General features: G+C 45.4%; 2 protein-coding genes across 4 annotated transcripts in view; one reads left to right on the top strand and one right to left on the bottom strand.

Moving 5' to 3' along the window:
- The window catches only part of HMGCS1 (3-hydroxy-3-methylglutaryl-CoA synthase 1), a 34,124-nt gene extending 18,811 nt beyond the window's left edge, over positions 1–15,313 (top strand). For both annotated transcript variants that reach the window (XM_073584322.1, XM_073584323.1), the window contains exons 6-10: positions 8,036–8,206; positions 8,309–8,415; positions 8,676–8,801; positions 8,897–9,060; positions 13,565–15,313. In XM_073584322.1, coding sequence (XP_073440423.1) covers positions 8,036–8,206; positions 8,309–8,415; positions 8,676–8,801; positions 8,897–9,060; positions 13,565–13,645 — 649 coding nt within the window. In that variant the 3' untranslated portion in view covers positions 13,646–15,313. The remainder of the gene's footprint in view (positions 1–8,035; positions 8,207–8,308; positions 8,416–8,675; positions 8,802–8,896; positions 9,061–13,564) is intronic.
- Positions 15,314–20,381: 5,068 nt separating this feature from the next.
- NIM1K (NIM1 serine/threonine protein kinase) overlaps positions 20,382–25,533 on the bottom strand; it is an 89,959-nt gene continuing 84,807 nt past the window's right edge. For both annotated transcript variants that reach the window (XM_073584325.1, XM_073584326.1), the window contains exons 4-5: positions 24,462–24,730; positions 20,382–23,046 (exon numbers count right to left, since the gene is read on the bottom strand). In XM_073584325.1, coding sequence (XP_073440426.1) covers positions 22,297–23,046; positions 24,462–24,730 — 1,019 coding nt within the window. In that variant the 3' untranslated portion in view covers positions 20,382–22,296. The remainder of the gene's footprint in view (positions 23,047–24,461; positions 24,731–25,533) is intronic.

Genomic DNA, 25,533 nt, shown 5'->3' with positions numbered 1-25,533 from the left:
CGGAGCGACTGGCCGAGCTAGCCAACCAGATCTCCCATGCAGGGGAATATTTGGTCTCTGCCTCCTTAGATGCTGCGTCTTGCGCAGCTCAAGCGTCCAGCAGCAATCCGGCGTACAATTTGGCTTAAGGCTTGGCAGGCGGATTTGTCATCAAAAAAGTCCCTTATCAATCTGCCTTTTCAGGGAGCACGTCTCTTCGGATCCCAGCTGGACCACATTATTAAAGACGCCACTGGGGGCACAAGCTCTCTTCTCCCTCAGTCCAAGCCTTGTAGACCCCCCCAAGGCATCAGTTTCGGCCCTTTCGGTCTTTCCGCCGCATCGCGACGGCAGAACCTTTTTCCAACCAACAAAGGCCGCAAGCACACCAGGATAGGACGAAGGTCTCCTTTAGGCCCACTCCCTCCTGGCGATCTCACTCCTCCCAGGGCAGATCCTCCAGGTCCAGAACTGGACGGTCCACATCGGCATGACTATCAACAAAGTTCTGAGGCGCATTCCCAACTGGACGGCCGACTCCTTTTCTTCAGAGACGTCTGGTTTGCCTCTGTGGAAGACGCTTGGGTCAAGGAAGTTATATCCTCAGGATACAAGATAGAGTTCGTTTCTCGGCCCTGGGATCGCTTCTTCGAGTCCCGACCTCCAAAAGACCCCGCCTTAGTTCTGGGTTTCTTTGCATCCATCGCCTCTCTTCTCCGTTCTGGGGTGATTGTGCCCGTTCCCGAAATGGAACGATTCACAGGGTTTTGCTCAAACCTGTTTGTAGTGCCGAAAAAAGGCAGCGTGGTTCGGCCCATTCTGGATCTCAAATTACTGAACAAAAGGGTCCGCCTGCGACATTTCAGGATGGAGTCCCTTCGTTCAGTAATCGCTTCCATGGAGGCACAGGAATTCATGTGCTCAATAGACATTCAAGATGCCTATCTGCATGTCCCCATCTTTCCCAGGCATCAGAAATTCATGTGTTTCGCTATTCATCAGGACCACTACCAGTTTGTCGCCCTGCCCTTCGGTCTCGCCACCGTGCCCAGAGTGTTTACAAAGATCATGGTGGCGTTGATGGCCCTGTTGAGGATCAGAGATCTCGTCCTCTTTCTGTACCTCGACGACATTCTAATCAAAGCTCCGTCCTTTCCCCAGGCTCACCAAAGTCTTACCATCGTTTTCGACACCCTGTCCAGATTCGGGTGGCTCGTAAACAAAAGGAAGTCCTGCCTTGTTCTGACTCAACGTCTTGTGTTTCTAGGCTTATTGTTCAACACCCGTCAATCGAGGGTCTTTCTCCCCGAAGAGATGATCTCTCTGCGGCGAGATATACGATCGCTGCAGAGCCCCCAACTTCCATCTTTCCGGTCAGCCATGAAAGTCTTGGGAAAGATGGTGGCGACGGCCGACCGCTTCAACAGGCCATCCTGTCTCGTTGGAATAGGTCTGTCCTTTCCCTGGATCATCCAATTCGCCTCTCGTGCCGGGTCAAACAGTTCCTCAATTGGTGTCTGACCTCACCTCTCATTTCCCTAGGCCGGTCATTCCTTCCGATTCACTGGCAGATTGTGACAACGGACGCCAGCCTTCTCGGCTTGGGTACAGTGTTTCGCAATCAGACTGTTCAGGGTCGGTGGTCGACTCAAGAGACAACTCTGCCGATCAGCGTCCTCGAGATATGGGCAATTTATCTGTCTCTCAATCACTGGGAAAGGCTTCTCAGGGGTCTGCTGATCCGGATTCAGACAGACAATGCCACAGCGGTGGCATACGTTAACCACAAAGGGGGGGACACGAAGTTCCTCGGCTCCAGCAGAAGTATCCAAGATTCTCCACTGGGCAGAGGTTTCAGTCCCAGCAATATCCGCGGCGCACATCCCGGCGTGGACAACTGGGCTGCCGATTTTCTCAGCCACGAGGGTCTCGCGGCAGGAGAGTGGTCCTTACATCCGGACGTCTTTCATCAGCTTTGCCGTCGTTGGGGGACTCCGGACGTAGATCTTCTGGCGTCTTGCCTGAACAGGAAGGTCCCACAATTCGTATCCAGGGCCCGAGATCCTCTCGCAGTGGGCGCCGATGCTCTGGCCATTCCCTGGTCGCAGTTCAAGCTCCCTTATCTGTTCCCTCCCCTTCCTCTTCTTCCCAAGCTGTTGGAGAAAATCAAGGTGGAAGGGGTACCAGTCATCCTCATCGCTCCGGATTGGCCCAGAAGGTCTTGGTTCGCGGACATCGTCAACCTTCTCGCGGACGCCCCCTGGAAGCTTCCAGACAGAGCAGATCTGCTGTCTCAGGGTCCAATCTGCCACCCCAATTCTCGGCCGCTCAATTTAACAGCGTGGCTGTTGAAACCGCGGTTCTGAAACGATCGGGTTATTCACACCATGATCCGGGCTAGAAAGCCATCGTCTTCCAGAATTTATACATATGTGGAAGGCCTATTTCACTTGGTGCGAGGCCAATGACATTCCTCCCATGTCCTTTTCACTCCCTTCTATCCTGGGGTTCCTCCAGGCAGGCCTAGATGCGGGCCTTGCCCTCAGCTCTTTAAAGGGTCAAGTCTCGGCGCTTTCCATTCTTTTCCAGAAGATGTCCTCCCGTCCGCAGGTCAAGACTCTTCTTCAGGGAGTGGCTCATGCGGCACCTCCATACCACGCTCCCGTGGATCCATGGGATCTCAATCTGGTCCTGGAGGCTCTACAAGGTTCACCCTTTGAACCTCTCAGGGAAGTTTCCCTATCCCTTCTCTCCTGGAAAGTAGCCTTTCTGGTGGCCATCGCCTTCATCCGGCGCGTGTCGGAATTGGCGGCCCTTTCTTGTCGCCCCCCTCCCTTCTTGGATATGGTGGTCCTGCGGCCCCTGCCTTCCTTCCAAAGTTGGTGTCCACTTTCCACCTAGATGAAGACCTTGTTCTCCCGTCCTTTTGTCCGGGTCCAATCCACCCTCTTGAGCGCTCCTTGAACAAGCTACACCTGGCCAGGGCGATGAAGGTCTACCTGGCTAGGATGACTCCCTTGCGGAAGACAGACTCACTTTTCATCATTCCAGATGGTGCGCGGAAAGGTCAGCCGGCCTCCAAGGCTACTATTGCTCGCTGGATAAGATCAGCAATTTTGGAAGCCTACCGGGTCAAGCATCGAGTGCCCCCCTCCTGGAATTAGAGCTCACTCTACCCGGCAGTGGGTGCCTCCTGGGCGGTGCGCCACAGAGCTTCTGCGCTGCAGCTTTGCAAAGCTGCAACCTGGTCTTCGATCCACACGTTTGCCAAATTTTACAAGGTCGACACCTACGCTACGGCGGACGCCAGCCTAGGCAGAAGGATCTTGCAGGCGGCGGTGGTGAGTTCTCAGACCTAATGTAAGTTTGCTTCTCCCTCCCCAGGACTGCTTTGGGACGTCCCATGGTTCCTGTGTCCCCCAATGAAGCGATAGAGAAAACAGGATTTTTGGGTTGCTTACCGTAAAATCTGTTTCACGGAGCCTTCATTGGGTTACACAGCACCCTCCCATGTTCTGCAACTCCTGTTCTTCTGTTTGTTGGTTACAGTTGAGTTGTCTGTTCTGTTTTTACTCTATTTGTTACTTCTCCTACTGCTTTCTCACTAACTGAGGATATTGGTGCTGGTCGGTGGGGTGTATACTGTGGAGGAGGAGCTAACCTTTTCCTGTACATAATGTGTGTGTGTGTGTGTGTGTGTGTGTGTGTGTGTGTGTGTGTGTGTGTGTGTGTGTGTGTGTGTGTATATTAAAAATTTTAATGGTTTTATAGTCACTGGCACAAAATGGGGGTGATTTCAACTTATGTCTTTGTTTTTTCATTTCTTTAAAAACTTTATTTTCTTTATTTAATAATCCCCTTAAAAGTCTTGCAGGTCTGACCTCCTGTGCTAGACATAGTAATGCATCAGTACTGCTCTGTATAGCAGAAATCATGATCTACAAATACTGGCCGTGATCGGCAGACATCCAGCTGTCATGTCAACCCATCGGTGCCCCCACAATCACGTCATAGATGTGCCGAAGGGAGCATGGAGTGATGCGCTCCCCTGTCGGTGCATGTTAGCCCCTTTACAACCTCCGCCGTACTAGTACAGCGGAGGTCGCTTCCCTCCCTTTGATGTGGGCTTCAGCGCTGAGCCCACATCTTTCCCAGCACATGTCAGTTGTTTTAACAGCTGCCATGTGCCTGGAACAGCCGCGGGTGGAATCGAGATCCACCCGCCGCTATTAACCCGTTAAATGCCGCTGTCAATCTGACAGCAGTATTTAACGTGCGATTCCGGCCATTTCGCCGGATATTCTCCCACCTTTGACCCCTGTTACATGATCGCAGGTCACTGGTGAGTTGGCATGACAACCAGAGGTCTCCTGGAGACCTCTGTGGTGGTCAGTGCCATATTACTATGAGCGCCGTTTGGTAGTCAGCACTCATAGCAAGTCAGCAATTCTGCTACATACAGGCTGATCATCACCTGTATGTAGCAGAGCCAATCAGGTTATGGCAGCTTCTAGTCTCCCATGGAGACTATTGAAGCATGCGAAAAGTTATTTAAAAAAAAAAGTTTAAATTGCCCCATTCAAACTAAAACAATACAAAAACCAGACATATTTGGTATCGCCAAGTTTAGAATTGCCCGATCAATAAAAAAAAAAAAAGTAAAAACGACAATTACTTCTTTTTTTTTTTTTTCTTGCCGCAACATTGCAATAACCCCTTAACCCCTGGAGCTTTTTTCAGTTTTGCGGTTTCCTTTTTCGCTCCTCTTTTTCCCAGAGCCATAACTTTTTTTTTTTTTTTTTTTTTTTTCTGTCAATATGGCTGTGTTATGGTTTGTTTTTTGCGGGACGAGTTGTACTTTTGAACATCACCATTGTTTCTACTATATCAGGTACTATAAAACGGGGGGAAAGAATTCCAAGTGCGGTGAAATTGCAAAAAAGTGCAATCCCACACTTGTTTTTTTGTTTGGCTTTTTTGCTAGGTTCACTAAATGCTAAAACTGACCTGCCATTCTGATTCTCCAGGTCATTACGAGTTCATAGACACCAAACATGTCTAGGCTTTCTTTTATCTAAGTGGTTAAAAAAAATTCCAAAGTTTGCTAAAAAAAAAAAAAAAGCGTCAATTTCACAAAACCCGTAAGCATCTCCATTTTTCATGATCTCGGGTTGGGTGAGCGTTTATTTTTTGCGTGCCGAGCTGACATTTTTAGTGATACCATTTTGCCGCAGATACGATCTTTTGATCACTCGTTATTGCATTTTTATGCCAAGTCGCGGCGACCAAAAATCATAATTCTAGTGTTTTGATCTTTTTTTTTTCCCTCACTTCATGGTTGAACACAGGTTCGTTTTTTATTAATCGGGCGATTCTGAACGCGGTGATACCAAATGTGTATGTTTGATTTTAATTTTTTGTTTTACTTTGAAAGGGGGAGCTTTGAACTTTTTATGTATTGTTTAATTTTTTTTTTTTTTTTTAAACTTTTGGCATGCTTCAATAGACTCCATGGGAGACTAGAAGCTGCCATAGCCTGATCATCTCTGCTACATAGAAGCGATGGTCAGATCGCCTCTATGTAGTAGAATTGCTCACTTGCTATGAGCGCCGACCATTGGGTGACGCTCACAGCAATCTGGCACTGACAACCATAGAGGTCTCCAGGAGACCTCGGATTTTCATTACGTGACGCGGGTCACTGGTGTGCGTATTTCCAGAAGCCCTTGTTAAATGCCGCTGTCAGTTTGACAGCGGCATTTAACTGGTTGTTGGCCGCGGGTGGATCACAATTGCATCCGCGGCTATTGCGGGTACATAGCTGTTCAAAACAGCTGACATGTCCTGAGAAAGATGTAGACTCGCCGCCGGAACCCACATCAAAGGGAGGGAGTCCGACATCAGCGTAAATGTACGCCTGATGTCAGAAAGGGATTAAAATGCAATAATGGGTGATCAAAAGATCGTATCTGCACCAAAATGGTATCATTAAAAATGTCTGCTCTGCACACAAAAAATAAGCCCTCACCCAACCCGAAATCACGAAAAATGGAGGCTTACGGGTCTTGGAAAATGGCACAAAAATTTTTTTTACCTAAATAAAAAAGAACCTAGACATGTCTGGTGCCTGTGAACTCGTAATGACCTGGAGAATCATAATGGCAGGTCAGTTTTCTCATTTGGCAAACAATGTGGAATTGCACTTTTTTTGCAATTTCAACGCAATTTGTTTTCCTGTTAATGGGCACACAATATGGTAAAACCAATGATGTTGTTCAAAAGTACAACTCATCATGCAAAAAACAAGCCCTCACATGGCCATATTGGTAGAGAAATAAAAAAGGGGAGGGGAAAAACATAAAAACGAAAATGGGCAGGGTCTCTAAGGGGTTAAATCCCGCTGTCAGATTAACCTCGGGATTTAACAGGTTAACAGTCGCAGGTGGAGCACCGATCCACCCACGGCTGTAAAAGGCACATGTTGGCTGATTAAATCGCTTACCATGTGTCAGGAAAGATGTGATGCCTCATCAAAGTCAGGGACAAGACATATGATATAAATCAAGTGTCGTTAAGGGGTTTAAAGTAACCTTATGTTAAAATCCCGTATTGGTGCCAGAATGACATCATTGAATAATGAGCCTAATAGTAGAATTTATTCTGATCTGTCAAGTAATTGTCACTTTGGGGGGAGCTTCTTTCATTCAAAGATTACACTTCGTGTCATTTGAAGAAAAGCCTGATCTTTTTGGAAAGGACCATGTGCAGAGACTGTGCTGTTGTTCATCAGTATTGGGCAAAAGTCCTGGAAAAAATGGTGATGTCCCAGGATACAGGCTTCCATAAACGGCAGCTACAGGGGAAAGTGCTCACTATACAGCTCTGGAGTGGGACTGATGGAGCTTCTCTTAGTAGACCCTTAATGGCTGTCTACAAATATCTCAAGGGCTGTCACATTGTAGAAGGATCATCTTTATTCTCATTTGCACAAGGAAAGACTAGAAGCAATGGGATGAAACTGAATGGGAGGAGACACAGATTAGATATTAGAAAAAACTTTTTGACAGAGTGGACAGAGTGATCAATGAGTGGAACAAGCTGCCACGAGAAGTGGTGAGTTCTCCTTCAATGGATGTCTTCAAACAGAGGCTGGACAGACATCTGACTGGGATGATTTAGCGAATCCTGCTTTGAGCAGGGGGTTGGACCAGATGGCCCAGGAGGTCCCTTCCAACTCTACGATTCTATGATTCTACTTATCTGTGGCTGCCCCTTTTTAATTAAATCAGTGGGCAGCCACGGACAGACAGGTGATCAAATTTCATGTAACATATTGGCAAAAAATGTCCAGAATTGCTCATATGCTGTCAGGTGAAAGGACCCGGCCTGTTAAGCCAAAGTCTAGTCTGAACGTCTGAGTTTTGGGATCCCAGCATTCAGAACAAGATCCCACAACAGTCTTGCACGTTCTGCTGCTGCTTCAAGCAATTACCGATCAGTAACCTCTCTAATGGGGTGTCCTATTTATCGCTAAGTAAACGATGCAGCAGTGCTAGGTTTGGTCAGTATCAGATTCCAAATTACCAGGCGAGATCTCGCACTTTCACCCTTAGAAGGGCTGTGAGGGTTGTGGGGTCCTGCTCTGTATACCGGGATCCCACAACTTAAACTTGGTAATAAGTGTTGTTCAGGATCAGGTCACTGGCCGCACAAGGACCAGGGACTTTGGGTTCAGGTCACTGGCCGCACAAGGACCAGGGACTTTGGGTTCAGGTCACTGGCCGCACAAGGATCAGGGGACCTAACAACTCACTAGTTCTTCTAAACCCTAATGATACAATGTTTGTTTAGAGGAGGGTGCCTTTTATGCACGGCGTTACAGTGACCATGTGGTTTCGCTGCTAACAATCTGTTTGTAATTCTCTCCGACTTTAACCACTGATCCACATTTTGACCATCCTCTGGGAGTGAGGTGGCACAGATGTCTGCAGTACTGGCAATGTAGAATAGCTATCCGGCTGAAGATGGTAAGTGCAGCCTGCTTTTTCTCTTTTAGGGATGTGAAATTGGAGGACACGTACTTCGACAGAGATGTAGAAAAAGCTTTCCTGAAATCCAGCGCGGAGTTCTTTGATCAGAAGACTAAAGCGTCATTGTTGGTGTCGCGGGAGAACGGGAATATGTACACGCCGTCTGTGTATGGCTGCCTGGCCTCCGTCCTGGCTCAGTGAGTACTGTCTGATTTCTCTCGCTGTGGGGAAAATAAAAAAAAAATGCCATACAAATATTAAATTGTTACATTTGTATAATGTAATTTTTCTCCCTTCAGGTATTCCCCTCAGCAGTTAGCAGGACAGAGGATTGGAGTATTTTCATATGGATCTGGTTTTGCTGCTACTTTGTACTCCATTAGCGTTTCCCAAGACGCCACACCGGGTAAGAGTGACATTATCAGAATATTAATCTGTTGTCCAAATCTCTGTTTCCTCCTGTGGTGGCGTTGCGGGGGATCTGCACACTTTCTGCTGGATCTCTGGTGCATGGAGGGTTTTTTTTTATTCTGGAAGCAACCCTTTAACATAATGGGATTAGGAAAGCCGCACTTTGAGCTTCGAAAAACCCTTTAAAGTAATGTGTATTTTCATAGTAAAGTCCCGGTGCTGCCGTCTGATCTTGCACCTTGCTGTCTCCAATAGGCTCGTCTCTGGATAAGCTGACGGCCAGTCTGTCTGACTTGAAAGTAAGATTGGACTCCAGGAAAAACGTTCCCCCCAGTGTGTTTGCAGAAAACATGAAGTTAAGAGAAGACACCCACCATTTAGGTAAAGGCTCCGGGGTGACTCCATTAGTGACTCGTTTTGACAGTACGGTGATAATGTGTTTTTGTTCTGAACTTGCCATTTTCTGTTCTATGCAGCCAGTTACATACCTAAGGGCTCCGTGGATGAGCTGTTTGCTGGCACGTGGTACCTGGTGCGGGTGGATGAGAAACACCGGAGGTTTTATGGACGGACCTCTGTACTGAATGACGGCCCTCTGGAGGCAACTCAGGGATTGGTCCACTCAGCAAATGCTAGTGAGGTAATAAAACTACCGTCATGGCGTCTATGCTGGGCAGCATGCACTCACCTCAACTTTGAGATCACAAAGCAATGCTTTAAAGGGAACCTGTCACCCCCCCCCCGGGTGTTTTTAATTAAAAGAGCCACCTTCAGTAGTACTAAGGCTGCATTCTGTGAAGGTGGCTCTTCTGTTTCTGACCCCTAGTAACGCCGAAACATTGGCTTTTAGAAATAGGTCCCCATACCTGTTGTGCGTCCCATAGGTATGGTGTGTCCCCCTGGATCATCCGCCTCCCAGCCGTCCATCATGCCCCTTGTCTTACCTCTGGACACCGCCTCCAAGCCATCCATCATGCCCTTGTCTTACCTCTGGGCACCGCCTCAAGGACCTCAATCATGCCCTTTGTCTTACCTCTGGGCGCCGCCTCCCAGCCGTCCATCATGCCCCTGTTGCGTCTGGACAACGCCTCCAAACCATCCATCATGCCCCTTGTCTTACCTCTGGGCGCTGCCTCCGAGCCATCCATCATGCCCCTTGTCTTACCTCTGGGCACCGCCTCCAAGCCATCCATCATGCCCCTGTTGTGTCTGCATTACTAGGGGTCAGAAACAGAAGCCACTTTCAGCAGCACTAAGGCTATGTGCACACGTAGATTTTGGTCCTGCAGATTTGGAAAAATCGGCAGGTAAATTCTCAGGTCAAAAGACCTGCGGTTTACATGCAGATTAGCCTGCGGTTTAGCCCTGCGGTTTCACACCTCTAAAATGGAGGTGTGAAACCGCAGCGGAATCCGTACAAAGAATTGACATGCTGCGGATTTGAACCTAGCAAGTCCGCAGCATGTGCACATCGTTTTCCAGTTTACCATTGAAAACAATGGTACTGTACAACGCAGCTAAATCTACTGCGGACTCGCAGAGCCTGAAACGCACATAGCCTGAAACGCACATAGCCTAAGGCTAGTTTCACACTAGCACTTTTGAGCGCAGCGACGGCCTGCGCATGGCCGCCGCTAAGCCCTGCCACGCCTCCGCCGGTAGCTCCGCCTACCGGCGCATGACGCTGCATGCGTCCTGCGTCCCCTATCTTTATCACTGGGGGCGCAGGCCGTGCGCAGTATGCGTTTGACGGTGTGCCGACCTGCGCCAAACGCAACCTGCTGCAGTTTGGTTGCGCTGGCGCACCGTCAAAAAGGCGCATGCGCCGCCAAACGCATACTGCGCACGGCCTGCGCCCCCAGTGATAAAGCTAGGGGACGCATGCAGCGTCATGCACCGGTAGGCGGGGCTTAGCGGCGGCCGTGCGCAGGCCGTCGCTGCGCTCAAAAGCGCTAGTGTGAAACTAGCCTTAGGCTGCATTCTGTGAAGGTAGCTCTTTTACTTAAAAATGCCCTGGGGGAGGGGGTGACAGGTTCCCTTTAAGCCCTTTACGGTCTTGGACATGTAGGTATGTCCCAGGTCGCCGCCCCCTGTCTGATGCAAGCTCCAACGTTGAGCCCCCAACTTTTACAGCACATGTGCCCCTAACAGCCGCAGGTGGAATCGCAATCCACCCGCATCTGTTAACATGTTAAATGCCACTATCAATCTGACAGACATTTAACATGATTGCATAGAAAGAACACCGTGAGCACAACTCAAGATGGTGCTAAGGTTAGGTTCCCAAACCGTTAAAGCAACAAATATGAACCTACCACTCAACTTAAAGGTATTTGTAAGGCGGTTTATTGTAGTACTACAATAAACCGCCTTAGGCTAGTTTCACACTAGCGTTTATGAGCGCAGCGACGGCCTGCGCACGGCTGTCGCTAAGCCCCGCACCCGCCGGTAGCTCCGCCCACCGGCGCATGACGCTGCATGCGCCCTGCGTCCCCTATCTTTATCACAGGGGGCGCAGGCCGTGCGCAGTATGCGTTTGGAGGCGCATGCGCCTTTTTGACAGTGCGCCGACGCAACCAAACTGCAGCAGGTTGCGTTTGGCGCAGGTCAGCGCACCGTTAAAAAGGACGCATGCGCCGCCAAACGCATACTGCGCACGGCCTGCGCCCCCAGTGATACAGATAGGGGACGCAGGGCGCATGCAGCGTCATGCGCCGGTGGGCGGAGCTACCGGTGGAGAGGGGGCGGGGCTTAGTTGCGGCCGTGCACAGGCCGTCGCTGCGCTCATAAACGCTAGTGTGAAACTAGTCTTACAAATACCTTTAAGTTGAGTGGTAGGTTCATATTTAACATGATTGCGGCGGAAGTGCATCACAAACCCCACCTATCGGCGTCTGTGTCACATGACCGTGGGTCACCGAAGGGTTAGCATGATGACCCGTGGTCTTTGGGAGACCCCTGTGGTTGTCATCGGCGAACTACTATGATCGCTGGCCAATCGCTGAAGCCCCGCTATGTGTAGCACAAGTGATCAGAAGATCGCAACCTCTAGTCTCCCATAGATTAGATTAGATTAGATTAGATTAGATTAGAGACTATTAAAGTTAGTAAAAAAAATATATTAAACAAAATCATCACCCCCCCGCTTTTGCCTCATTCAAAATGAAACTTATATATATATAAAATATACATATTTGGAAACGCCCGTTTCAGAATCGCCCAAATCAGTATAAAAAGAATTAATCTGATTGGTAAACTGCTTAATGAGAAAAAAATCAAAACCGCAGAATTGCATTAAAATGCAATAACAGGTGATCAAAAGATTGTATCTACACCAAAAGGGTATCAACAAAAAAATTTCATCTCGGCACAAAAAAGCCATCACACCCCGCCCCAGATCTCGAAAAATGAAGACGCTACGGGTCTCTGAAAATGGCCCTTTTTTTGTGAAAATTTGGATATTTTTTTTTTTCCACCACTTAAATAAAAAAAATAAAAAAAAACAAAACAAATATACAGTACAGACCAAAAGTTTGGACACACCTTCTCATTCAAAGAGTTTTCTTTATTTTCATAACTATGAAAATTTTAGATTCACTCTGAAGGCATCAAAACTATGAATTAACACATGTGGAATTATATACTTAACAAAAAAGTGTGAAACAACTGAAAATATGTCTTATATTCTAGGTTTTTCAAAGTAGCCACCTTTTGCTTTGATTACTGCTTTGCACACTCTTGGCATTCTCTTGAACCTGTTGGGTGATCCGTTCTGTCTGTACCATGAGCAGCACGAATCCGGGAGAGCCTCCGTAATTGTAGGCGGTGGCCTTAGGCCTCTTTCACACATCAGTTTTTTGCCTTCAGGCGTGATCCGGCTTTTTTTTGTAAAACCGGATCCGGCAAAATGCAATGCCGGATCCAGTTTTTCCCCATTGACTTGCATTAGCGCCGGATCGTGCCGGATGGCATTGCGTTTCATCCGTTTTTTGCCGGATCCGGCAACTTGTCTCATTCCGGCGTCTGGAAAAAACGGCTACTGTAACGTTTTTTGTCTCCGGCGAAAAAGCCGGAAGCGCCGGATCCGGCGCTTCCAGCTTTTTGCTACAATGAAAGTCTATGGGCGCCGGAATGCGCCGTATCCAGAAAAAGACGGATCCAGCCACCGGATCCGGTTTTTTTAAGTCTGCGCATGCTCAGATCCAATTGGCCAGCCCCCAGGAACAGATATAACCTGCTAGACGGATCCAGCAAAAAAAACGATCCGTTTCTACGGTTCTCCAAAATTTATGCCGGATCCGTTTTTTCTAAAAATAGCCGGATCCTGCCTGACGGCAAAAAACTGATGTGTGAAAGTAGCCTTACTGTGAAACCCAAAGGCATTTCATTAAATAAAAATCCATAACAATAACCTGGAATAAAGAGATTGGTCATGGGGGTGGGTCCTCATTGCCTTTTGTCCCACTTGCTCTGCCCAATTGACAAGTCTCCAGTGGCGTAACTATAAAGTTATGGGCCCCGGTGCGAACTTTCAAATGAGGCCCCCCCATGCCAAAATACACACGCGGCTCTGCTCCGTACACCTCGTACACACGCGGCTCTGCTCCGTACACACGCGGCTCTGCTCCGTACACACGCGGCTCTGCTCCGTACACCCTGCAAACCCCTCCTGACCCCACACAAACTTTACCTCATCCAGCATCATGACAACCAGCAGAGTCCTGTAGACAACGAGGCTCCTGATCATGTGACCCCTGACTCCTCCCCTCCTGTGACGTTATCACAGGTCCTGTGCGCACAGAAATGAACAGCCTAGGACTTCATTGCAGGCTGTGGGGGCTGCGGTGGGTCTATCTGGGAGGGTGAGGATGGGGGGGGGGCTTGGCGGTTCAGTGCACGACGCGGGGGGTCAAAAATGGGACTATCCCGTGAGAATCTGCACGGTTGGGAGATATCATGGTCTGACCTACCGGGCCCCTGACTCCCCCCGGGCGCAGTGGCATAGTTTTCCCTGAAATGACATAGTTTCAAAGTAAAGCATGGATCTCTGGAGTTAAGGCCGCATGAATAACCTAGCAAGTTCGCTTTTGAAGGAAAAAGGCTTGTTTTCTGTTTTGTCCTAATCACATCTTCTCTGATAACAGCACTTCCTGAGCCCGGCTAAGAAGGTGCCGAGAATCCCCACAGAGATGGAGGCCATTTCTGTAGCTAATGGAGACCACTGACCCGACTTTCTGGACCGAAGCATTTCACGTTCATGGATTGAGCTACAAATATCATCCTCCCTGAAACCTGCACCTTTTTATTTTTTAATAGAATCGCTACAAGATATAAAAGTGTTTAAAGAACAACTCTAAATATGTAATATTGTAAATAGTGAAAGGGCTTCTCGCTCCTGGGATCCGCCGTCTACAGAATGTTTTCTATCTTTTTAAAAAAAAAAAAAAAAAAAATAGGGAATTGGATATTTTTGGTTGTTTGCTGCACTTTGTTTCTAGTTCTCCTAGATCGGGGAATATCCCTCTGTTGTAATTGGGAACCATTGTGATTTATAAAGAAAACCTGTATAGTGTCCACCCCAGAGGTGCCTGAGCGAGTGCCCCGTCTCCCAGAGCAAGGCTCCCAGAAACCGTGTCCTTCTATCACTAGAATACACTTTATTTTCTTGCTTTTAGCAAGTTGTCCTGAAACCACATACCTCAGACAGTATTTATTTCTTCCTACCCGGCGCAGTGCGTTTTTGATGTACAGAATTGTTTCTCGTCACCAGGAGAAGGCTCTGAAGATCACATTGGTGCTAAATCTTAACTGTAAAAAAATGTAGAAAACTTATGTAAATTGAGGTTTGTTTTTTAATTTTTAGCTATATCTGCCACCTACATATAATGGAGGTGGCTTTCTAGTACGTTGGGTACATATACACATGGATCCTAAGGGGAGATGTACATTTCCTTCTATATTTCTGCCGCTCGTGGGATCCAATAGCAGCAGGAGGCTCCTCAGGAACCGTTGACTCTGTCACTCACTTACTAGGGAATTGGTAAATCGCTAATGCTGCCTACTCTGTGTGAACTTGTAAAAGGGATATCACTAAAAGGCCCTGCAGACCTTCACAACCACTTTCCTACGTTTTTAATGCATCTAAAAGGAAAAAATGTAAAAGCCCCTTTGTAAATAGTATTCATTTAGGACACATTTTTCTTTTCCTACAGCTTTTATGATGACTGTTCTATCTCCATGGTAACAGACTACAAACAAACCAAGTGTAGTCAGTGTCTGCGGTCATAATTTATATCTTACCTCTACTTCTTGATCGTAACATTATATCAGTTTATTATCTATTGCCAGAATTGGAGGACAGGTAAAAGGAGGTATGACTTTGGAATTATTTGTGGTCTGTTACCATGGAGAAGAGGCTTTGGTCTGAATAGCGACTAGTTACATTAACTTCGTTAGCGGCTTCGTTTATATTTTTTTTTTCATTTTGGACACATTAGGACAAAGTATTACAACGTTCGTTATGTTTGACACAAAGTGGTGTAACTTGGTTCTGAAAATCTATCTGGTTCAGTTCCTTTAATGATGATTTCCTTCTACAACTCACTTTGTATCTTGGTTGTGTAATTATTCTCTGATTTGTATAATAGTGTACTCTCTATATAATTTTTTTTTTTTTTTTTTTTTGTACAGGTGTTTTTTTTTTTTTTTTTTTGTTTTTTTTTTCAATTAATCCCCATAGGAAATGTACAGGACACAAATCTAAAATTTATTTTAGATTAGGGCTGATGGGTTTAAAATTATGGGCAAATTGGTTCTGTAGAAAAGAGAAGGATGAAAAAACGAACTTGGAAGTGATGTAAAACCTTTAAAAATAAAGTTTTCACAGGATTGTCTGCTGGTGTATTATTTATTTTTTTTTTTATTTTGTATGTTCTCTGTAGAAAAAGGCATGGGGCTGCGCATCTGAAAAAATTATTTCATCTATTGCGGCTAAGCAAAAATTCCATAAGTTGCTACGTACCTGCCTGTTGTGCACTGCGCATTCTGCCTTGCTGGGGATTCGGCTGCCTCTGCTGACGTCACTTCGACACCGCAGCGGATTCTCTTCTGTTCCACTCTGACAGGGCGGGACCGCTGACATCATTCTAATTCCCGCTGCTTTACTGCGGGAGCCAGCTGTCAATCAGAATGACGGAAGTCCCGCCCCTTCGACAGCAGGGCGGAAAAGAAGCCGCTTCTCAGAAGAAGTGACGTCAGCAGAAATTCAGTCGTGCTGAAGCCTTTACTTAACGAGATCCTATACGGACATCTCCAACACTGAGGATATGTGCAAGTACTGAGGTGTTGCAGGAAAAATGCAGCATAAGATACATGCATTTTTGATAAGCGGTGTCCCCCCCGCTCCCATCTTCATTCATTACGGTGAAATCTGCAGCATCTAAATCTGCAATAAAAAAGTAACGTGCGCGACCTTCAGGAGTCTGATTCACTTTGCTGGTACTAGGAAATTCTTCAGGTTTTGTGACCTCTGCATGGAAAGAAAAAACCTACAAAACCGCAGTGTGTGCGCAGGCCCTAAAGGTAGAAGGGGAGCATTGTGCTGGGAAACAGCAGTAGTGCGGGGGCTACCATCCCATCCGGTGTCTGCGCTTTATAACCCACCTGTACTTGTGTTGCTATTGAATGGCGGCCATGTAATACATTTCCCCGGCAGGAGCTGGATCGTTTGCTGCTTCCTGACTCTTCCAGGTGGACCGTCCGGCAACTTCATTTCTTTATCCCTCCCAGCCTTTTTTTTAAGAGTTTGTGTCCCTAATAAATACCATTGAAGTCGCGCCATTAACGACAGTACCCAAATAATAGTAAAATAGTGATTTATAGAACATTTAACATCACATTGCAAGATGCTCAATACCACCTGCACGGAATTACAAAGGGTGTCATTAATGTAGTCCTCAGCTTGCAGTACAGAAAAACACAAAAAAATGCAAAATAACACAATATTTAATCGAACATGGTCTGATAATTTACAGGTAGAGAAGAAGCTAAACAAGAATAAAGTGCACATGCCGATAACCAGTGGACGGTACAGTAGAGCGCCATGTGAAATATAGCTGCAACATGCACGTACGAGGCTGCAAACCGCGGACGGGATTCGCAAGCAGGGCCGCCAAGGACTGTGAGCACCCGGGGGGCGTTTATGGGTTTTCACTGTCCTCACTGGGGGCTGATCCCAGGAAAAGATAAGTTTCCCATTTCCTAAACCGAAAGGGGGTCCGTAGATTCAACTTCTCAGCCTAGTGATGGCGGCTCATGGAGACGTCCATGGATCTCTGTCCAAGCACGGATTGTCCACGGTTCTCCGCATGACTGTCCCTTAGAAACACATAAAGCTGTCATGCTCTGGAGGGGAGATCCACGGACCTCTCTTTGACCCCTTAGGCTTCATTCACCATCAGTGTATTTTTGTTAGGGAGACATTTCCCCAGAACTGTTGGCATGTGCACGTGGTTTTTTGTTCTTTTTTTCTCGGAATGATGGTCTGTAAAAGGAAAAAAAAAAATCTCATTTGTCTGATTTTGATCCAATTCAATGAGTCCATAATGGGAAAAAAAAAAAGATGAACACTCAGAAGCCATTCTACGTCCATCCTTGTGCTGTCTGTTCTTTTTACTTATAATGCTGGGAGAAGTTTGGAAAACCACCATCAATTTTTTTTTTTTTTTTTTTTTTTTTTTTTACGTGAGGAAAAAAGGATAGTAAGAAGCGCCACACGGTCCGAACGATTAAAATCCGACTCGGCGCACTGGGGTATGACAAAGACAACTGTCATTGTGAATGAGGCCCTGCCTTTAGGGGGAAGGGTTGCACGAATTCTCCAAAGAAGTTTTTCTATATAAATAATTATAGAAGTAGTGTAACCAAAAGTCCCATGCTAAAGGGGGTCATCCGCTTAGAAATTAAAAAAATGATTAGATTGGCATAAAAAAAACAAGGCAGTTGTAATCACCTTAGTGATCCACCAACACTCCTGCGTCCCCCACTAGCCTCTACTTTCTGCTCCTCTCCACACCGGAAGGGACTGCTCGGCTAGGCAGTGACCCACTGCAGACAGTAATTGCTCACAACTCCCCATGTCAAGGACGTTATCACCCCACCAGGCAGCTGATACTAGGGCTAGGGTGGGAGGGAAGTGTTGGAATGGGACTGACGGGTATCAGTGACGTGAGGATCGCTTCTGTTTGTTTTTTTTGTTTTTTATTTCACACTAACCATGTAAAAACAAAATGGCTCATTCCTAAAGAATTTTTATATTTCCCCCAAATCAGTGCCAAAGATTATGGAAAATTCCAGGACTGGTTTGATTTACAAATGATTTTCAAAGTGTTGAGCAAAAATTGAAAAAGTGCAAAAATTGAAGGTGGATGAACATTTCCTCGCTCCGAATTCACAAAACAGGTCCGATGTCAACGGCTTCTATGTTACTTAGCCGAAATCACTGCCGTCCTCTACACCTTGAAAAGTAAGGATGTAATGATATCTTTCTGATATGAACACTCATTATTGGGCAACACTAAAATATACTCGGGAAGACGAATCAGTATCAAAAATAGTGATTTCCAAAATGTCTCCTGTCAAACAGTGGTCACCAGTAACTGTAAAGCTCAATTCTTTGTGTATGACAGACGTAGGAAAATAACCCAAAGTCCACTGGTTAATAAAAAGTTCAGTACGAAATCCTATCAGTATGGTAAACGCTATATATAGGGTTCAACCAAAAATGTAGGGTCTTTATGTTAATTCTGTTACATAGTAAAGACAAAAAGTAACATTGATAAAAATGTACTTATATCCAATACTCATGCGGCTACGTACAATTGAGGTGGAACAGTCAAAAATTACGCCAAGTATTTCAAAACCCAACACGACTGCCAAAGCTTAGTGTTGCACATTTTTGCAGAAGGTATGTCTCTTATTGGAGAGGCCTGTTAATGCATTTTGTATAGTGGGTCCAGGTTCATGAACTGAAAGAGTTGCAGATAATTTTGCCTGCCATACATTAGTCTGCCTCTCCGTGCTTCACAGACCTGTTTTAGGTCCACACCACCCCCACAAAATCAGTGAAAAAAAAGAAAAGTATACATAAAAAATCCTAAACTTCAAGATGAAAACGAGCAGATATAGGTTTTAGAAATGACTAAGTTATGTAGTCAGGCTTACCCACTAACTCAATTTTTTTGGTGGGATGGTCCTGCAAGCCAAACCCCTCTAGTGGCTGGGCTGAAATTAACGCTTTGTAGTCACACATCTGTACAAGTCGGACTGAGATCGGAGCGCAATGCTTGGACTAATCAGCGGCTCTCCCTAACCGAGTGTGACGGTAGAAATATATGAAGCTGTCACGCTCGGGTCGGCAGAGCCACCGGCCAGTCTGGCATTGTGTTCCGATCTCGGTACGATTTGTACAGACGGCCTGTAAGGATGTGTAATGTTTGGAAAAAAAAAGGTAAGAGTATAAATAATGGGTTTACCCATAAGTTACATTGACAAATATCTAATCACTGGGATTCCTATTGACTAGGACCGGAGTGCCAAGTCTCCCAGTCCTCCTCTCTGCCACTGGGATTGATTAGAGCCACATGGTCCCACATATACCCTGCCGCTCTATTCACTGTCTACTGGGCCGATGGGGCTAGTAAGCATTCAAGCAACGGGGCACCCAGTCGTCAGACATCAAAGGTGATAAATATTAATTTTGGGAAAAAAAACAATTTTAAATATTGATAATCATTCATAAATATCTGTTTTCATGGTGCATGTATAATGGCATATGGAGTCTCTGTGGCTCATTGCCATACAGTGTGCCAACATATTATGGCGATATTTGGTCCTAGAAGTATGGGACTAATGTAAGATATAACAGGCAGCGATCTCTAGGGATACCACAAAGAATATGACCTTTTAGAGGGACCAGCGCAGGAGTCGAACAGATTACAGAGATCTTTAATAAGCAGCCTGAACAGCTGCTAATTGTCACGTATTCACTTATCGGAAGTCTCCAGTGGATGCAGATTCCCGGTCTGGTATTATTATGCATATCTGCTTTATTCCACTTATGAGCGATCTGCTGATTTATATCTTATTCCAGGACCCCTTGACGTCACTCGATTTTTGAAGCTTTTATCATGGTCACCCTGCTCCGAACAGAAGGAGAGAGAACATCTGCAATATCTGACTGGTTTCCTACTGTAGGTAACGTCTTCTAGCGTGGACAGTCAATGACAAGATCTACAGTTTTACTAAAGGAGCGTAATATTAGAATAAAGATGAAAATGGAAGATTCAATCATAACGAACGTTCACCGGGTGGAATAAGATGACAACTGATCGTTTCGTTTTGGCCAACCGATGACACGTTGTCCATCATGAAGACGGCCATGTTTGAAGTTTACTGCTGATACACGAACAATCTTTCAGTGAAAGGAATCCTTCTATAATGCATGCCGCTTCTGGCAATACATCGGTTCTTAGGCTAATTTCACATTAGCATTTACGGCCGCAGCGTGGGGCTGCGCACGGCCGCCGCTAAGCCCCGCCCCTGTCGCGCCTCCGCCGGTAGCTCCGCCTACGGGCGCATGACGATGCATGCGTCCTGCGTCCCCTATCTTTAGCACTGGGGACGCAGGCCGTGCGCAAGTATGCGTTTGGCGGCGCATGTGTCCTTTTGACGGTGCACCGACCAGCGCCAAACGCAACCTGTAGCAATTTGGTGCGCTCTGCGCACCGTCAAAAGGACGCATGCGCCGCCAAACGCATACCTGCGCACGGCCTGCGTCCCCAGTGCTAAAGATAGGGGACGCAGGACGCATGCAGCGTCATGCGCCCGTAGGCGGAGCTACCGGCGGAGGCGCATCAGGGGGCGGGGCTTAGCGGCGGCCGTGCGCAGCCCGACCCTGCGGCCGTAAACGCTAATGTGAAATTAGCCTTACTCATCTGAACATGTATGGTCGCGTCAAACAATTATAACCGCCAATGTCAATTAAAATTTGTATGTCCGCGTAGGCGAAATGACTCAACGACTGTTCATCCATTAGCTAACGTTTATCTAAGATTTGAAGGCCCCACCTGCATGGACATTAGATAAAGTCAACTGAACCTACTGATTTTGCAGGATCAGATGGAGATTTAACGTGTAAGGGGGCCTCCTAACCCTTCCCTGACAGATGATGTCAGGTGGAAGAAAAGGATCCGGCCTGTCAAGTTTTATTTGCCAATTACTTTGTTCAGTGTGGGGATAAGACACTGCCAGAAGAGCCTGGCAGCAGCTTTTTCATAAAGAACACATGCAAATTAACCTGGAAGTGCATTGAGGGAGTGTCACTGCTTTCGGCGTACATGAACACCACCTTTATCCCCCAATGTACTTCCAGGATAATTTCCCTACACCTTCAAATCTTGATTTATCAGTGCTGACCCATCAGTGTACAGGTATCATCATACCAGATATCATTTCTCTTCTTGCACTAGGACTTATACAGCCATATCATATTTCAGTAGTAAAATCATCCTGAAAGGTTGACTTTAAGATCGGATCTCTTGTCGATTGCTATATTGGTTAATCAACTGATAATTTTGATCAGCGAGTCTCATTGTGTTATGTATGGCGTAAAGAATACCCCAGAGTAACCTGTGTCCCTACCCTTCAGCCTCTGAAGTAAGCGTAACACAGTTTTACCTGGAGCATTCCATTATTTTTTTTAATGATTGCCTATCTTCAGACAATAGCTCCCCTGATCTGGGGATCTATACAAATGATCGATATTTTATGACACTCCTGTAAAGCGTTGATCATTGCACCCTGGCACAAATTTGTAGAGCAAGACTAATATTGGCATCTAAAATAATGTTAGGCCTAAAAATTATACCAAAATATTTTTAATGTTAGAATTTGTTACTTTGCCATAAATATGTTTTTTTTTTGTTTTTTTTTATTTGGTGTAAATGCCATTGCTCTCCTCAATCTGGAGCTGCTTTTCTTTTTTTCCTGCTCCTCTCTGTTCCTGAGCTATGGACAATATTCCATGTACATTATATTTAGTCCGTTTAGCCAAGTGGGCATGGTTCTTGACTCTTCTATACGGGAGTCTTAATGAGGCTCAGTTGGCCAAAAATAAACAACAGATACATTTCTGGGGGCACATCTAATTAATGGAGAGGCGCAGAAGCAAAAGAAAACCAACGACAGATTCGGGACAACAGCGGAATTTAGAATAAGTTAAAAAAACACATATTTATGGGAAGTGACAGCTCCTCATACAGTGTCCAAGTCTCATTGACAGATTCTGTGCTTGCTCGGTAGGGCCTCCCACTAGGCCTAAAAGCAGTAGAATATCCCAGAATCCCGAGGCTATAAAGCTGCATTTTGAGGCTTGAGAAAGGCCAGATATAGCCAAAACGTTGCCTCGTCTTCTTATTATTGTGATTTTTTTTAAATATATGGAATAAAGATCTAACTTTTTAAGGAGTATCCTCCGGTGCCTCAGGATTCTTGGATACTCTAAGTGACTGGTCCTCTTGAACGTTATGATGACTAGTGCAAAGATTGACACTAAGGAGGTTGCCATTTTCTCAAGTGAACCACACTTCTTGCCTGTTCTATTATTGCGTAGATGTGAATTTGTTGAACGACACCATTGGCACTCTCAATTTCCTTAAAGCAAACCATTTAGACAAACATTGAAGCTGTTTGAGGGTGAAATATTTGCAAAAAGGTATTAAAGGCATCACTGAAAAACTGTAAAAAGTTATAAAAGTAAGTAAGCAGCCTCTCGTTTCTGGGGTATTTCAGTTCATTTTATCAAGCATTTTTAAAAGTCTTATAAAATGGAACAAAGTTTAGATGTGTGCCGGGTTTCTCGGCGGGTTCGGTGAGGCCTCTTTGTGGTCTTTTCTTTTGGTTCTGGATTGGTTATTATCGGGACGCACTCTACGGCTCTTTTCTTCTGGACTCTGTGAAGAACAATCCGATAAATCCCGGTTATTGAGCTTCGTGAGTCTTTGCCTCGATTGTTAAGAATATGATCCTCTGTAATCCCCAAATTTTCCAGAGTGTTCTTCACTTCTGTTTCATCGTCCTTTAGGGTACTCTTATCCAATAAGTGTTTTGGATCCAATTTGAATGGTTCTAATGGTTTTGGATACTGGATGGTTTGCATCCATTCACTGTTCATGATGTAATCCACACTGCATCTTTCTGATGGTATGGGCTGAAGCATCCCTTTAATCAACCTCTGGCAGGGTTCAGATACGATAGGAGGAATGACATATGTACCATCAAGAATGCACTTCTTTAATTTGGCCACTGTGTCTGCTCGGAACGGCATACTGCCTGTCACCATGAAGTATAGAAGTATGCCTAACGCCCAGATATCAACAAAAATGCCAATGTAGTGTTCATCTCGAAAAAGTTCCGGGGCGGCGTATGGAGGAGAACCACAAAATGTGTTTAGAGTTTCTTCTTTTTTACTTATTGTGCTAAATCCAAAGTCTCCGACCTTCACGCATGTGTTACTTGTGTAGAAGACGTTTTCGGCTTTCAAGTCTCTGTGTATGATTTGGTTGTCATGCTGAGGATTAAAGAAAAATAAAGGTTGGATGGCAGTTAATCAGATTTGCAAAGTATTATTAAAGGATTAGGCATTTTACAATTATTGTTGGACGGATCATTATGAACAAAGGACAGAACGTGCTGAATTGATTGTAACACGGAACAGAGGAATAGATGGGTGAATTTCCATTGAGCAGTAATCTGAAACTTCTCTTGTGCTGCACCTATCCTTTAGAACCTGATCTCTGACCTCAAAAGGCACTTAAAGTATCCACTTACTATTACAGTTATTACTATCTACGGCTCATTCACAAGACCAATTTTTATGGCATGACATCACATGCGCATCCTACCATAAACATGATGTTGTGTCAGTCTGGCTAATCCAAAGAGTATACAAAAGTGTCAGTTCAACTCACCCCTCCTGTGTTAGGCCACGTGCACACGTTGAGGTTTTGGTCAGTCTTTTACATCAGTATTTGTAAGCCAAAGCCAAGAATGGGTGATAAATACAGAAGTGGTGACGTGTTTCTATTATACTATTCCTCTGAATGTTACACTCCTGGTTTTGGCTTACAGATACTGATGTGAAAAAAACTCACCAGATACTCAACATGTGCACGTGGCCCTAGAGATAAGTGTCGCAGGAGACTTCAAGGGTAGACCATCTGTGGTTTGAGTGTGGTGTAAGGAGTATGGACTGGTCTTCCAGGTCAACTAGCTCTCCATGGTCCAATAGGGAATGTTCTCCAGCATCAGATAAAAGTAGTTAAAACGTGACCTGTAGTCGTGTAGGATAGAAAAAATAGCGGAATGAGCAAATATAAAAAAAAAAAACAATTCTTACGCGTTTCAGTCAGAAAAACCCTTAATAGCTGGATGATTAAGGGTTTTTCTGACTGAAAAGCGTAAGCATTTTTTTTTTTTAATATTTGTTCATTCTGCCAATGTTTTCATCCTATATGATTAAGGGCTACGTTTTAATTACTTTCCTTTGCTGCTGGAGCACATTGGACCATTGAGAGCTAATAAAAAGAGTAGCCAGTGATGCCGTCAGGTTAGAGGTGGTTTGCAGGGCTCTGTCTCTGGTGACCACAGACTACCGATGTGGCCGCTGGACAGGATCCTTTCGAATCTATTTGCGCCATCTCTAACACATAGTCTTTAAAGGGGTTCTTCAATCTTAGGCATTTATGGCATATCCACAAGATCTGGAACCAGTGCCATACACTTCAATAAAGAGGTGTCCAATCCAATATTCATCCAAAATGTGTACAATACTATCTCCATTTGAACACCATTGTTACTGGTCTAGGGTAAATCTTCGAATGCACCGTGTTTGGACATTGGTTCAACAGACAAAGACCTTCAAGGCGTATATCTCACACATGATCGAAAACACCAAGTGTAGAATATGTGGAAGCCATGCCTCACCATATGCTTCACAGCAGACAATATCTGAGAGAAGATCACTTTGCTTTCTGATTCAGTTAATTTTCCATCTGTGTTAATTTTGGCAAATAGCTCCCCTCCTCCAGCATACTCCATCACAAGATGCAGCTTAGACAGAGTCTCCACCACCTCGTAAAGTCGGATGATGTTAGGGTGATGCAATTTCTCCATACTGGAAATCTCTCGTGATAGCAGTCGTTGAGTCTTCTGGTCCAGCTTGGTCTTGTCCAATATTTTGATTGCAACTTTTTCTAGAGTTAGAGAATAAAAACAAGTTTACTACCATTAAATTATACCAGGGATTGGCTGCAGTGGTCAAAACATCAGGCTGCTGAGACAAATGTGGTACCTTGGAAGTGGTGGTGGGAATTCATGTTGTCATTTTATATATTTTTAAGTCGGACCACTTCTTTAAGTAACGTAATCTGTGGCACAATTCCCATTTCCAAAATTCAAGAGTTACCAAAAAAATTATAAAATGAAAAAAAAAAACCTTTAAAGTTGTATGTATCCCCCAGCTGCTGTAGTAATGTCAAACAGCAGCTCTCAAGTGCGGCCCCTTTAGCTGTATGAGTCATGTACCATCCATTCTGGGCCACCAATGACAGGAACTTGTATCTGTGCCAAGAGACAGCACAGTCAGGATCTGTGTGAGAGAAGGCGGCCGAGAGGAACTTTCATCCACTCTATGGGGTCGCATTTGTCGTGCGCAGCTAAGTGCTAAAGCTGAGACACTTCACATACTAAAGGCAATTCAAAAGGATTCACCATTTTGCTGCTGCAGAGCCAAGTGCTCTGCAAAATTACTACAAATCTGTTAGACCTATTGCTCAGTCCTGACAACCCTCTCTGCTCCCCTCTCCCTTCTCTCAGTGTTAAAGATAACAGCATGAAGGGGGTTATAAACAGATCTGAAGTGGAAAGGGGGAAAAGTCTCTAACTCTATATGGAGGGCAGAGAAAACAGCCTATAGATAAAGAGGAAAACAGAAAGGAAATAAGTGCAGCTCTGGAGCTGTGCTGTTAGATGAAAGCGAGTGCAGACAGTAGTACTC

Source organism: Dendrobates tinctorius, unplaced genomic scaffold (genome assembly GCF_039654945.1).
Source record: "Dendrobates tinctorius isolate UK_male_01 unplaced genomic scaffold, ASM3965494v1 ptg000083l, whole genome shotgun sequence".
Taxonomy (NCBI): Eukaryota; Metazoa; Chordata; class Amphibia; order Anura; family Dendrobatidae; genus Dendrobates; species Dendrobates tinctorius.
This window is presented reverse-complemented; position numbering and strand designations above follow the sequence as displayed.